Below are 14,067 nucleotides of genomic sequence, written 5' to 3' on the forward strand. Positions count from 1 at the left end.
CTCCCCAATTGTGGAACAATCTCCCTGAAGAGGCCTGCCTGGCGCCAACATTGTTATCTTTTCCGCGCCAGGTCAAGGCTTTTCTCCCAGGCATTTAGCAATATGTAATTGTTTTTGAATATTTGTGTGGTTTTAAATTGTATGTTTTTGTGATTTTAAATTTTTGTATATTGTTTTTAAGTGTTTTTATCCTATGTAAACCGTCCAGAGAGCCTCGGCTATGGGGTGGTATACAACTGTAAATAATAATAATAATAATAATAATAATAATAATAATAATAATAATCTAATTTCATTGGAAGCATTTCTTTCTCATGTGTAAGATAACAAACATCCAGCAAAAGCATTCTCACACTTGATCAGTTCCACACAACCAGAAGGCAGGAAAATGAAATCTATTGGACAAAAGTGAACAGAGCGACACTGAATTTGCAATTTCAGCCATTGAGGTCTTTCTTATATATGCAGTAGAATGACTCCTGATGGTTGGCTGAGAGCAATGCAGGCATGCAACTCCACTGATCTTGTATACACCTCAGCTTTCCCAAATGTTTTGTGAACCACCCAGAGTGCTTTGGCTATTGGGCGGTATAGAAATGCAATAAATAAATAAATGTTACCATCTGTATCTCAGGGGTGGGGAGCCTGTGGCCCAGGTCCCAAGGCAGCTCTCTCGGGTTCCCCAGCTGGCCCCACCCCATTTTCCCCAAACCATTGATTGTTTTGTGGTTTCCCGGCTTTTTTGCAGTCGCCCACCCCACCCGCCCATTCTACAAGGCTGAAACGCCTCTCCTACAGCTTAGTGACTGGCAGTAAAAGCTTTAAGCTACAATAAATATGCTGATACTTTTGGTCCCATCACTGTTGACTTGGCTGCACACCCTTTGCCCCACCCACCATAGCAATGCACCCCACCCCCAACTTCTCTGAAATTAAATTTGGCATTTGAGCTGAAAGAAGTTCCCAGCCTCTGCCATACACCTGCATTTCAGGCCCACAAGTTAGGTGTGTGTGTGCATGCATGCATGCACGCACATGTGCACAGAGGATAACAGTTTATGCATCTGAGCTGAGCTTTCCTTGACAAAGGCTTATACTCCAACCCAAATAAAGACCCTTTTTGTATCAACTGTTTCTCTTGTAGTCTGACCCCAAGCATGTTTACTCGTCAGTCAGTCTCATTGGGTTCCATGGGACTTACTCCCAAGTAAGTGATCACTGGATTGTCGCCTGAGTGCCTCTTCAGACTGTGTTCGACATTATCTTTCAGATGCTTTGTGGGCTGCCAGTGTTGAACAGCTTTCAGAAATATGGCAAGAGCGAAAGAGGGAGCCCCCTCCCCTCTCTCTCCGAACTGTGTTTGACCCCCCATCTTCCTTCAAGGGTCTCTGAAGGGATGAAAGCAGCCGTATATTTACAACATCTCCTCCTCCAAACTCCACATTAAAACAGGCCCTGAGCTTCTCTTGCCACATTTATTCAGACAGAGAGTGTATGTTTGTCTCGCTATCTTCAAACAATCTAAATGAATACCAGCTTTTGTTTTAAGTAAACAGTGATAAGGCTACAATCCTAAAGACAGTGCAATCTTGTACACGGTTACTCTGAAGTAAGTCTCCCTAAATGCAATAGGTCTTACTCCCTAGTAAATAGGTTTACAATTGCACCTTTACTTGGGAGGATGCACCATGGACCACAATGAGAAACTTCTGCTTAAACATTTTAGGATTGTGCAGCATGAATGGGAAATTCTTTAAAAAATAGAAATAGTACTGAGATTATCTGACACCATTCTCAAAATAACAGCAAACACAACCCACCGTGCCAGCTATTTAAGTGGGGCTTGCTTGCTTCCTAAAGAAATCAGGTAGATTGTGCCCATGGACTGGCCAAAAACTTGAAAGGGGTGAAGTCAAACACATCTTCCCCTTCCAGGTTCAACTCTGCAATGTATGAGTCATCCGTCAAAAGTTTTTACACCAATCCACTTGCATTCCATCTCAGTTCTGTGCATACTTACTCAGGGGCAAGACCCAATTTTCTCATTTACACTTACTTCTGTTCCAGTTGCAGGCTTGAGTCAAAATACTTAGATTTAAGTTGATTTATTACTTCTGCTGATTTGGTAATGTATGTAATTGGGTTCAATGACCAAGGACTTCCTTACATGAGTTCCTGGTTGGGCCGCGGATACAGCTGTTCCCTTCCTTACATGGAGGTGTTAGCAATCCACTAGCAATTGCTTTCGTGTAGATTTTAATGTCCCTGAATAGGGACATTGACATATCAAGGAGTTCTGGAATGGGAGTCCAGAGGCCATTTGAAATATCCAAAGTCTCAGAGGATTCCCTGTTTTAAAACATTGGTTAGCATGAAGTTGATATACAGATGGCTTTAAAATTGACAGTGGTATAGTAATCAAACAATGTGTGAAGGGTTCCCAATCAAAGTTTATTCTTAAGTTTCACTCATTCTTAAAGGCATGATCTTTGGTTCAAATGGCTCACACAATAGGATGAAATTCCAACTCCCGATCTACAGGATTACCTGAGACACAGTACTCGCATTTTCAAGCATCGTGATTGTATTTTCCTCAAGGTACTAAGGCAGGATATCTGATTTAACTGACAAGCACACACCCTACCCCAACATACATACAACACACTCAGAAACAATTTCTCTCAGAATTTATAACTGGAAAATTTCAGACTTTGTGTTAAAAGTAAAAACAAAAACAAAAACTGAAAACCAGATGGTCTTTACCAAGACCCCAATTTAAGGTTGTGTGACTGTTCTGGTAGTTACATAAATGTCATCATCTGAAGGAACCTGCCCCTATTCCTTTAGACCAGTTTTGTTATTCCTGAGATTCCTCTAGACTATAAATCAACTACCTTTTATCATACTGCAGAGTGCCATGAAAAATTAAAATAGGCCCTGTTTTCAAAAGAAATGACCCTATAAATGAACTATATAATGTGAAGGTATTTTAAGAATCCAACTGAAGATTAAACCAAAAGAGATGTGATTTCCTGGTTCAACACATCAGAAACAAACAAAGTAAACAGAAATACAACAAATAGAAAGCCATCAATTCCATCTTAGAATCTCTTGTGTTGCTACATTACTTTTAAACATTTGCATTTATGAATGCAAAAATGAAGCCTATATAAAAATAAAATAAAGAGTTAAATGCCAAAAAATGGACAAGACAATATTTTCACTGGTACCTCCCCACAATCTTAAAGCCAATATACTTTTAAAGAACTTTAGTTGAAAGTTGCATTGGAACTTTCTGGCAAACACTTTTGCTTTGAAATCACAGCCTGACCTCTGGAAACGAAAAGTAATCAAGTACCCATTGATAGCTTTACTGCTATCTAGCTAATGATCGTGTTTACATGCAGGTACCTGGGATAAGGAGCACTGAGGAACCCCTGAAATACACCTTTTACATTTTAAATCAAAGTGTAACACTTTAAAGGAATGTTTTTAAAAGGCAGGGCAGAAGCTCTATTATAATTCAAGTAACTCTTTTTCTTTGGTTTCCTTTGTAGAATTCCCCCCTCCCCATAAACACATGTTTTGGCCCTTCCCAAAACACATGCAAGAAAGAAAGAAAATTAAAAATAGACTGAAGGTCAGCTGACCAAGGCAGAGATCCTATGCACAGCTGACAAAAGTAAGTCCCATTGGACTTCCCTGTCAGGAAACAAGTAGAAGATCAACCTGTAAATAAACTCAACCAATAAGAAAATTTAGCAGCATGTAGTGGTTTTCCCTGAAAATACATATAAATAAAATGTAAACGTCATATGTCATTTGTGCCTTGAATCAGTTCTCCATAAAGCAGCAGGTATTCATCGTACACAAGATAAAGCCAGACTTTTCCCAAGGGGAGCATGATAAATCTTAGTGCAATGATTGTCTTATTTCCCCCTTGTCTTAGAATGTGCAGGATTTAACACAGTTTAGAGCTTTGCAATTTTGCTTGCAATATTATTACTTTTTAGTCTTTTTAATCTCATGCTGTTTCTAATGTCTCTCCATGTTATCACACTGCCACTATGTCAGGGCGAACCCTTGGCAGGAGAAGAAGGGGCAGAACACATGCCTAACTGTGAGGGGCTTGAATCCGAGGGGGAGACGTGGAATGTCACTGCAGGAGGAGGGATCACCATCCCTTCCCTCTCCCGTTTCTTCTGCTTCATCCTCCGATTCTGGAACCAGATTTTCACCTGAGCGTCATTGAGGCCCAAAGACTTTGCAATCTCCACGCGCCGGGCCCGCGTGAGGTATTTATTGAAATGGAACTCTTTCTCCAATTCCGTGAGTTGCTTGGTGCTGAAATTGGTCCTTACAGCACTGGGTGGACTGGAAGATGTTCCATAGATGGAGGCTTTGTCTGCAAAAGAAAAGTTTAGAATGGTTAACTGCCCAAATCACGAGACACATGGGTGTTATTTTTTATTTTTTTATTTATTGCATTTCTATACTGACCAATAGCCGAAGTTCTCTGGGCGGATGAACTGTATACACACAATCACACTTTTTAAAACCCGGACTGGTTTATTATGTGGAATAACAGACCCCTTGTTTTCTAGTATAAAGCTTTGAACTGATGGGGGAAATGCCCTACTATTTCACCACCTTGACTGAGAACATCAGGGACCCGATGAAATAAGTGATAAGACCCAGCATCCCAAACGCATTTACTTGATTTCAAGTGAATTTCCAAGAGCTACGCTGAGGATCGCAGCCTTAGAAGCAAGTACTGAAGAGTGAGGTGATCCAAGTTCAGCCAGTGGAAAAGTTCAGCCAAATGTCGATTCTTCACAAAGAGTTGAGCTCGGTGGGTTCCTTCCCCCCTGCAGTTAGATCCCGCTCTAAAGCCCCCTTTCCATCCTTCGAAAGCGAATCCCGTCATGATAACCATGGAACTGCCTTCGTTCGCTCGCTTACTTGGGAGTAAGCCCCACCGAGTTCAGCGGGGTTGACTTCCTAGCTGACCAGCCGCACGGGATGGGGCTGCCCCTTTCGGGAGTCAGCACCCAGCCTGCGGGTCTCCCCCCGAGCCCCGCTGCTGTCCTCCGGGAAGGGCTGTGGCCGGGCACTTACTTTTGGGCGGCGCGCTCCTCTTGACTTTCATCCACTCGAAAGTGCTGAGCGCCGCCTGGGAGCAGCTGGCCTTGGGGCAGAAGTCGGAGGGCGGCGCTGGCGGCGCATCCTTGGCGCAAGGCTGGAAGCTCTCGGCTAGCGCGCTGTAGTCCACCGGGAGGTAAGCGCCGCCGGCGCCGCCCGAGAACACGGAGGCGGCGTAGTGTACCGGAGCGCCGGCCTCCTCGGGGGCGACGACGAAGGGCGCTTCGGGACGGAGCAAGCTGTACTCTGAGGCGAACGCGCTGGGCGCCAGCGCGCACGGTGCCAGCTGTTGCTGCGGCTGCTGCGCCGCCGGCCGCTGGGAGAAGTCCGGCAGGCTCCCCGCCGCCGGCCCCGCGTAGGCGCGCTCCCCGCCAGCTGACAGGGGACAGGGCGGCCGCAGCGCCACCCCGCCGGGCTCTGCCCCGCCGCCGAACTTGCCTGACAAGCTCAAGCCGTCCCCGCCCCGCGCCAGGTACTCCAGGAAGGAGTTCATGGCGCGCCCCTGAGGGGGGAAAAGAGAGCGGCCGAGGAGAAGGCGCGCGGGCAGCGGGAGGGAGCCTACGAAGCGGTAGCGGCGCCCGCCTCGCGCTCTGTACCTGCTCCTCCTCTCTCGACCATTGTAAAGCCGGCCGCGAGGTAAATATTGTCCTAATATAGCGCCAGGGGGACTGGCACGTGCTTGCCCGCTGGCCAATGGGGGCCTCGAGTTAGGCGAGCCCTTGGCGCGCAACCTGGGATGCAGCTGGCTCGGGCTGGGCATCATCAGCTCCAACTTCGCCAAAGCGGCGGCGGCGGCGATGTGGGCGGCACCGCAGGGAGGTACCGAGTCATCCATACCTGCCCAGTCATGCTTAAACCTTGAAGGGATCCAGACAGAGGCAAACCCGGACAAAAGTGGTAAGTTGGAGATCCTGCATTGGACTGAGATGACTTTTTATTTTGTTTTATCTATTTTCTTCATTGTTAGGCCCGCCCAATGACCGAAATTCTCTGCTTTTAAGGGAGGGAGCAGGGACTCCGAACATAGTTTGATGGTGGGCAAGTGGTTCTCTTTTGCCCAGTGGAGGCTGGTGGCTCCGATTTCGGTGGGGCTGTGACTCCATTCTGGGTTTCTGTCAGAAGCAGCCAGAACTCTAAAAGAGCTATCCAAGGTAGCTCTTTTAGAGTTCTGGCTGGTTCTGACTGAAACCCAGAATGGAGTCACATCCCCACCGAAATTACAGCCTCCACCAGTACACTTTCATCCAAGCCTATAGGATTGCCATCTAAGGTCACAAGGCGAGCCTTCTCCCTTATCGGATCGATGCCCAAGTTGACACTAGTGTGGAATCTGCATGGTGGTGTGTAGAGCAAACTTTAAAGGCAGGAGACTTGGATGGGGATGGGGGAGATAATGTCAAATAGACTAATTCCATTAATGTTCCCCACCACCACCATGTATAGAAGAGTGCCTCAATCGATACTCCAGGCTATAAAATATGGTTGGGGGGAGGTAAGTTTAGATGAGTGTGTGAGAGAGGTCTAGACTGAAATCCTGCTAACTTATAGTGCATTTCATGAAACACTACAGGACTTACTTTCATGGGGTCTACTTAATAACGCTTTTGAAAACTATGGGATTTAAGTTAGTCAAGACTAACCAATGGGATCAAATCATAGGAAGACATGACCAGACTGAAATCTCTCTTCACTGGTTTACCTTGGGGAAAATCATAGTCTCTCAATACTGCCCGACTCACAAAAATTGTTATGATTGATTGATTTGGAATGGGAGTTTGCCTATGGGCTTACTTGGGAGTGCCTAACTCTGCATTGGATCAGGCTGTACAGCAGCTAAGTACACTGAGAAATGCTAAGGGGGAATCTACCCCCAGCTGTTTTTCTTTTACTTTTTGCATTTTTTCTGAGTTTTAGCCAGTCATCTCTAATTGATGACAGAGAGACTGAATGGTTTGGTACCACTTCCTGCGCTGCTTTCGAAAAGGTTGATAATCGATAACATCAGCTGGGTGTCAGCCGAGATCTATTGCCTTCCCTGTGAACAGCTCCAAGAATGAGGCTGCTACTAAGTCTTATGCACACTGCCCTGCTTTTTTTTGGGGGGGGGGGGCGCCTACTCAATGCCATAGAACTTATTTGCATGTATATGGTTACACTGCAAGTTCTCAGACAATGCATGGCTGCCAGCCCTGCTTTCCTGCGTAGCATTCCAGATATAAGCTTGGTGTTCTCCCATCCACTGCAAATGCGCTTTAAACAAGTTCCTTCCATTCTCTCCTCACAAAGACAGAGCAATGCTATCCGTGTCTACTCAAAAGTAAGTCCCGTTGTGTTCCATGGGGCTTGCTCCCAGGAAACTACATCCAGGAAACTACATCCCAAGAGGCTGTTCTACTGGGCTTGTACGTTAGGATCCTACCGTTAGACAGAGTTAGGCCGCAGCCTCATACAGCAGACCTTTAGTATCATGAAAAAGACAGCAACTTGTCAATTATTTATTATTGGTTTAGATCCAAACTTGGAGCAGACCCATTGAAATCTACTTGAACCTAACTTAAGTCTCATTGATTTCCATGGGTCTGCTCTACATATGACTACATCTGGATCCAGCCCACTGCATTATTGCTGCCAGGGAGGGGGAGAACTGTTTGTGGGGTTTTCTGCCACTGGTGCCAAAATAATTTGATTGGCCTTGGGTGCACGAACTTGACTGGTAGATAGGGAAGAAGGAAGTCATTTGCAGGAGTAGTGGAAGAAAGAAAGAAAGGACTGCACCTCAGTCCTGAGCATAAGATCAGAATTCTTTATAGAATAAAGCCCCATGGTTTGTTTTCAATGGCGCTGACTCCCAAGGAAGTGTCAGGGAGGGAGGGTTGTTACAGCCTTTTAGTTCTGCCTTTGCTCTGAGAAGCACTTCATCTCTTTCTTTCTCTCTCTCTCTCCCTCCCCCCCCCCCATCCCGCCTGGGCTTTCTAAGGAGTCTGAGCTAGCCTAAAAAGCATCCGGAAGAAGCCAATGCAAATCGGAATGGTTTCAACAATGCACACTACTATCCCGAGTAGAGTAGCTATTAATGGTCCTCAGCCAGCCAGTAAGTGCTCTGTGGGTCCTCCTTGCAAGTGAATTTGAGGCCTCAGGATGATAATGGGCTTCCTTGTTTCCCTTGGTAATAATAACAGCCTTGTTGCTTAATGACTGCTTTCAGTTGGCATAGGAGAAAAGGAAGAAAGCAGGCTCACAAATTGTAGGTTTCTTCGCTAAACTCTCAGATGGCTGAAGTATCTCTCCCTGCCCCTTTTTTCCCTCTGCAAAAGAAGAAAACTCTGAGATGCCACCTTTCTCCCCTCCTTCCGAAAGGAACCCCCCAAGTAACCATCCTAATTGGTTGGTTTTCTAAACCAGGAGTGTTGAACTTCTTTCAGCCTGAGAGCCAAGATCAATTTCAGAGAAGCTCTTGGAAGCTGTATTCCAGTGGTGAGCAGGGCCAAAGCCAAACTTTTATTTTGCTTAAAACTCTTACTGCCAGTAACTAAGCCCTAGGAGGGGCATTTCAGCCTTTTAGAATTGGGAAAAACTGTATAGAAACTTGTAAATCGCCAATCCATGGGAGGATGGGACCAGTCCATGCCATCTGGGGAACCCCTGGAGGACTGAACTGAAACCACAGAAGGGCGGAACACTGTGGTCTCAATTTAGCCTTCCTGGATTCCCCAGATGGCCATGCCCCAAAATCCTGTCAAACATGGCCCCAGCCTGAGGTTGTAAATGCTTGTTCTAAAACATAACAAAACCTCTTCCAAAGCTTTAATTGCTTCTTTTGAGGCCTGTTTGGATCCAGGTGCCTCTGCGACGGATCCAAGAGCAAGTTTGTACTTGGAAGAGTCATCATCTGCTATTAATTTCAGGACATGAGGCCCGCCACAGGCCAAGCCTGGTTGAAAGGCAAGTCCTGAGCCGTGCTTAAAGGACTCCCCTTGTGAGGGCTGGCAATGCACTCCCAAATATGCTCAAAAGCTCTCTGTTGTTACTTCACGCATGCCAGGCTGCACTCTGGTATTGCTGGGTTCCACTGTTGAGCCCTGGTGAACTCTGTCTCAGTTTAAAGCTACCATCTTATGAATGCTTACTGAGAGCAAGCCTGAGAGCAAGTAAACATGGCATCAGTCGGTTAACTGTGGCTTAGGCATGGAACAATCATTTGTGGATGCTGATCCAGTGGAAGGTGCCAACCTTATGCTAAGAGCCAATCACAGCTTTAGTCTTTTTGCATGCAAATAAGGCTGCAATCCTAAGCATTCATGCTAATAATGCTTAACATGCATATAATACTTTAGAGCATTCAAAACCTGTGGCCTTCCAGATGTTGTTGGACTCCAGCTCCCATCAGCCTCAGCCAGCATGTTGGAGTCAAAGAATATTAGGAGGGCTCTGGGTTCTCTCCCTATCCCTGTCTTACAGGATCATTGGGCAGCATCCTATTTAACACTACTCTAATATAAATTACTCTGTACTAGCATAAGTAACTTCTAGCACAATGCTAATAGCATTTGCTGGTACAATAGAATCCCTCAGAAAACATGCCAAACTAGCAAATGTTATTGGTGTTGCACCAGGGGTCACTTACACTACTGAAAAATAATTTATATTAGTGGAAGTGCCAGATAGGATACTGACCATTGCCCCAGTTTTGCAACCCCTCCAAGAACCTCATAAGATTGGTATTATTATCCCCATGTTGCATAGGAAGTGCTGAAGTGGAGCAAAACTGGCTTGCCTAAGGCTACCTCAAACAACTTCTGAGTTGCTACTCAGACTATTAGCTGGTATACTATACTGACTTTATACCAGGAAGTGGATTCCAATGATCACAACTAGGATGGGTTTTTTTGTAGTATGTCTAGGATTAGGCTGTAACTCAATTCACAGTACACACATCATATGACTAAGGTCTAAGATTGCAAGTGAAACTACTTACTTTTGCCTATTCCCATTAGGCCTGGTGAATCTAGAGGTTTGAGGAGCACGGCCCAAAGTTTTACCCAACTCTTCTGTCATATCAGGCACTGCTGTCATTTTGGTGCCCAGGGTTTTGTTTTTCAAAGAGCTGGATTCCAACTCTCATGCAAGTAAAAGAAATGGAAGGCCACAAGACAGAGAGCATTTAGATAGTGAAATTGCTTGTGGCATGTAACGGCATTGAGTCAGGTTCCTCCAAGGAATTCCTTCCCTTTGACTGAAGTTGGAGCCTCCATGTTGCAGGAAACAGCAGGAGATGTGAGCAAAGCTGCAAAATAAATCAGGAGGTGGCTTCTTCTGTTGGAGCAATCTCTGTTGTAGGTATCAGAGAGAAGCAAGGTAAGACCATGCAGCATTCTATTGCAATTTGTAAATGGCAGTAAATACACAAACCAACAGAAAATCTTTTAGTACTTCTAACAGTGAAATTCTGCTTTGAGTCTAAATTCAGACCCCCAGTTTAAAGATTCCACGAAACACTACCATGTGGCCTATGTGGTTTAAAAGTGATGGTTTTAAACATGAAGAAAGTGGTTTGTGCCAAAATCTGAATCCTGTGCATGTTGTCTTGGAACTGCCCCACTGTTTCAATGGAACTTGCTCTCAGGTAAGCACGCTTAGGATTGCAATTGATCCAAGTTTACTCAGAAATCCCACTTTGTTAAAATCCCACGTAGTTCAATAGGACCTGTCCCCTACCCCAGGTGCACAGAATTCAAGCCCTAGAATTACAGTGCTTTGCACACTTACATGGAAGGAACCCTCAATTAACTCAGTGGGACTCAAATCTGAGTAATCATAGATAGGGTTAGGCTGTAAATCAGGGGTGGGGATTCTTTTAGCCCAAGGGCCAAATTCAAATTCAGAAAAGCTCTTGGGGATTGCAGTCCAGTGGTGGGTGGGGCCAAAGGCAAAAGGGGAGGGGCCAAAATGGCAGTATATTTTCATGTAATGCTCTTAATGCCAATGGCTAAGCTAGGGTGACCATATGGAAAGGAGGATAGGGCTCCTGTATCTTTAATAGTTGTATAGAAAAGGGAACCTCAGCAGGTGTCATTTGTATATATGGAGAATCTGGTAAAATTTCCTCTTCATCGCAACAGTTAACACTGCAGGAGCCCTGCCTTCTTTTGTATCTGGTCACTCTAGAGTGACCAGATACAAAAGAGGCCAGGGCTCCTACAGCTTTAACTGCTGTGATGAAGAGGGAATTTCACCAGGTGCTGCATGCATACAAATGACGCCTGCTGAAATTCCCTTTTCTATACATCTGTAAAAGATACAGAAGCCCTCTCCTCCTTTCCATATGGTCACCCTAGGCAAATTCCTATTAAAGATCTATGCAGTGTGTGTGGGTGGGGATGTCCACATGTGGGCATCTCATGTGCTATGTACTCAAAAGAATGGATGTTCTGAGGGCTGCTGCAGAGTTGTTCATGTACTTTAGCCTCCCCACAAATAACCAGGAGATCAAGGACTGCCAAGAAACCCCATGACCTCAGTGGGTATGCGGAGCAGCAGCAGCAGCAGCCTGAGAACCAGTGCACTCCACATTCAAGGTGCTGGTTTTAACCTATAAAGCCCTACATGGCTTGGGACCACAATACCTGATGGAACGCCTCTCCTGACATGAACCTACCCGTACACTGCGCTCAACATCTAAGGTCCTCCTCTGAGTGCCTACTCTGAAGCTCGGAGGATGGCAACAAGGGAGAGGGCCTTCTCAGTGGTTGCCCCCCAACTGTGGAATGATCTTCCCGATGAGGCTCGCCTGGCGCCAACATTGTTATCTTTTCTCTTCTCCCAGGCATTTTAACAGCATTTAACAATGTTAAGTTTGTTTTTAATGGACCCCAGAATTGTTGTTTTTAAATGGATACTGTTGTTTTTATACTGTTTTTTTATGTTTCTGATGGTTTTTAAATTTTGTATACTTTTAATGTTTACTATTTTTAATTGTTGTATACCGCCCAGAGAGCTTCGGCTGTGGGGCGGTATATAAATGTAATAAAATAAATAAATAAATAATTCTTAGGCATGTCATTCTATTGTTGTTTAGCAATGTCTGTCCTGATCTGCTGACTTTCCAACACTATTGCAAATAGTGGAGGCGGAAAGTGGAAGTGCCGGGAATGGGGAGGCAGCACACTCATAGGCGTGCACAAGGGGTGTACAAGGTGTAATATCTCAAGCAATAACACTTCTTTGCCGGAAGCCATATTTCAAAGAGGCCAGGAAGAGACCCCTCAAAGGATAATATTGCCCCATAAGGCCTTCCTCCGGCCAGTGTCACCACAAAGCCCCTACCCATGCTGGGGCTTGAGGAGTGTCTCCTCATTCCATCCCTCCTCACCTGCAACAGCCGTCTCTTGGTCAGGCAAGCTGAACACCAAGTAGAGCATCAGTGTCTATGGTGTTTAATAAATGAATGAATAAAAATAATGTCCTTTATGACTGAGTATTCAATAAATGTTTACCTATAAATAAATAAATAAATTTTCCCTGGGTGCACATTCTAATGAAATGTGCTGCACATGCCTATGGACACACTGTCCCATTGTTGTCACAGCATGATAACCACACCCCTCAGTTCTGCTCACATAAACCGATATGGCAACAATTAGGGCTGTGCACGCCCCCTGAACCGCTTCGGATCCCAATCTGGACCTTCTGGATCGGATCGGTCCCGAACCACTTCAGGTCGATCCAGACACCCCCCAATCCTCTCCGGAACCAGATCCGGAGTGAAATCCAGAGGTCCGGATCGATATTCGGATGTCATTTTGTCCCCCCTTACCTGCCTCCATAGCAGACAGCAGAGGCAGGTAAGTGGGGAAGGGGGGACAAAATGGCATCCAAATAAGCCCCCCTCCCCCCTCCCTGGCTCCATCATCTGCCACGGTCTGTGTGGTGGCTTCGACCGCCGCCCACGCCTAAGGCCAGAAATAGGCGTGGGCGACAGTCAAAGCCATTGCACATACTGCAGCGGTGGTGGACGATAGAGCCAGGTAAGCCCCCCTCCCCACTTACCTGGCTCTGAAGCTTTGGAATGGTCCGAATCGATTTGGGCCATTCTGAACCGCTTCGGGTCCATCTAGACCTCTCCAGAAACGGGTTTAGGAGGTCCGGATCGGCCTGCTCCACTTCAGATTTGGGGATGTGAAACAGAGAGGAGCACACCCCTAGCAACAATACACAGGCAGGCAATGGCGGTCTTATGGCATGAGAGCCAGTGTGGTGTAATGCGTGTTTAGAGAGAGAGAGAAATCCGTGCTGGCTGGTAAATGCCGGGTGTTGTAGGACTTTTTCTGTCTAAACATGCATAGGATTGTGCCCTTACGAGACAGAAAAACACTGTATCCTAAGCCACACCAGAAATAGTTCAAAGTGAACTTTGACTTTGCTACAACTGTACAAAGTTGTACAATGGGTATTAAAAATGGGTGTGTTTTTCTCATTATTATGTTTATGAGTTCCCACCCCCACCCCAAAATTGGAGTGATATTTTGAAACAGTCTTTTATGAAACTTGTGGGTTTGAAGAACCTATGTAGTTCTAATGTCAGGTTTGATACATTTCTAATGGATATTGTGTTAGGTTTAAAATTGGATGCATCTCACTAGTGGCATATTTAGGTCAGAAATTATTATTATTGCTTTCTCCCTGAAGACCACAAGGATATACACTCTACAGGGGGCTGAATCAGATCTAACTTGTCTTTTCTTTAAATACAGGAAGCTCAGATACTTTGGTGTTGGAGAAGTAAAGGATGTGGATTTAATTCTTAAAAGAAAAATACAAATGGTGAGTGCTTCTTGCTGAGGTGGGAGTGGGAGGAAAGGAGCTGTTTGTTAGCTTTTTCCCTGCTAACAAGGCTTTAGTAATAAATAAAGAAAAGCTTTTAAAAAC

At 45.3% G+C, this 14,067-nt stretch overlaps 1 protein-coding gene across 1 annotated transcript; it reads right to left on the minus strand.

Moving 5' to 3' along the window:
• Positions 1-3,575: 3,575 nt before the first annotated feature.
• HOXD1 (homeobox D1) lies at positions 3,576-5,635 on the minus strand. The gene is made up of 2 exons (XM_063118304.1): positions 5,119-5,635; positions 3,576-4,405 (listed from the first exon to the last, which is right to left on the minus strand). The coding sequence occupies exons 1-2, from the start codon at positions 5,633-5,635 to the stop codon at positions 4,071-4,073; spliced, it is 852 nt and encodes a 283-aa protein (XP_062974374.1). The 3' UTR covers positions 3,576-4,070.
• Between the last annotated feature and the right edge of the window lie 8,432 nt (positions 5,636-14,067).

Source organism: Elgaria multicarinata, chromosome 2 (assembly GCF_023053635.1).
Source record: "Elgaria multicarinata webbii isolate HBS135686 ecotype San Diego chromosome 2, rElgMul1.1.pri, whole genome shotgun sequence".
Classification (NCBI taxonomy): domain Eukaryota; kingdom Metazoa; phylum Chordata; class Lepidosauria; order Squamata; family Anguidae; genus Elgaria; species Elgaria multicarinata.

Bases quoted from the DNA above. Each gene is read 5' to 3' on its own strand.
- HOXD1 (XM_063118304.1), bottom strand. From the start codon at position 5,635: ATGAACTCCTTCCTGGAGTACCTGGCGCGGGGCGGGGACGGCTTGAGC. The intron at 4,406-5,118 runs GTAAGTGCCCGG...TTTCTTTTGCAG, and splicing joins GAGGAGCGCGCCGCCCAAAA to ACAAAGCCTCCATCTATGGA.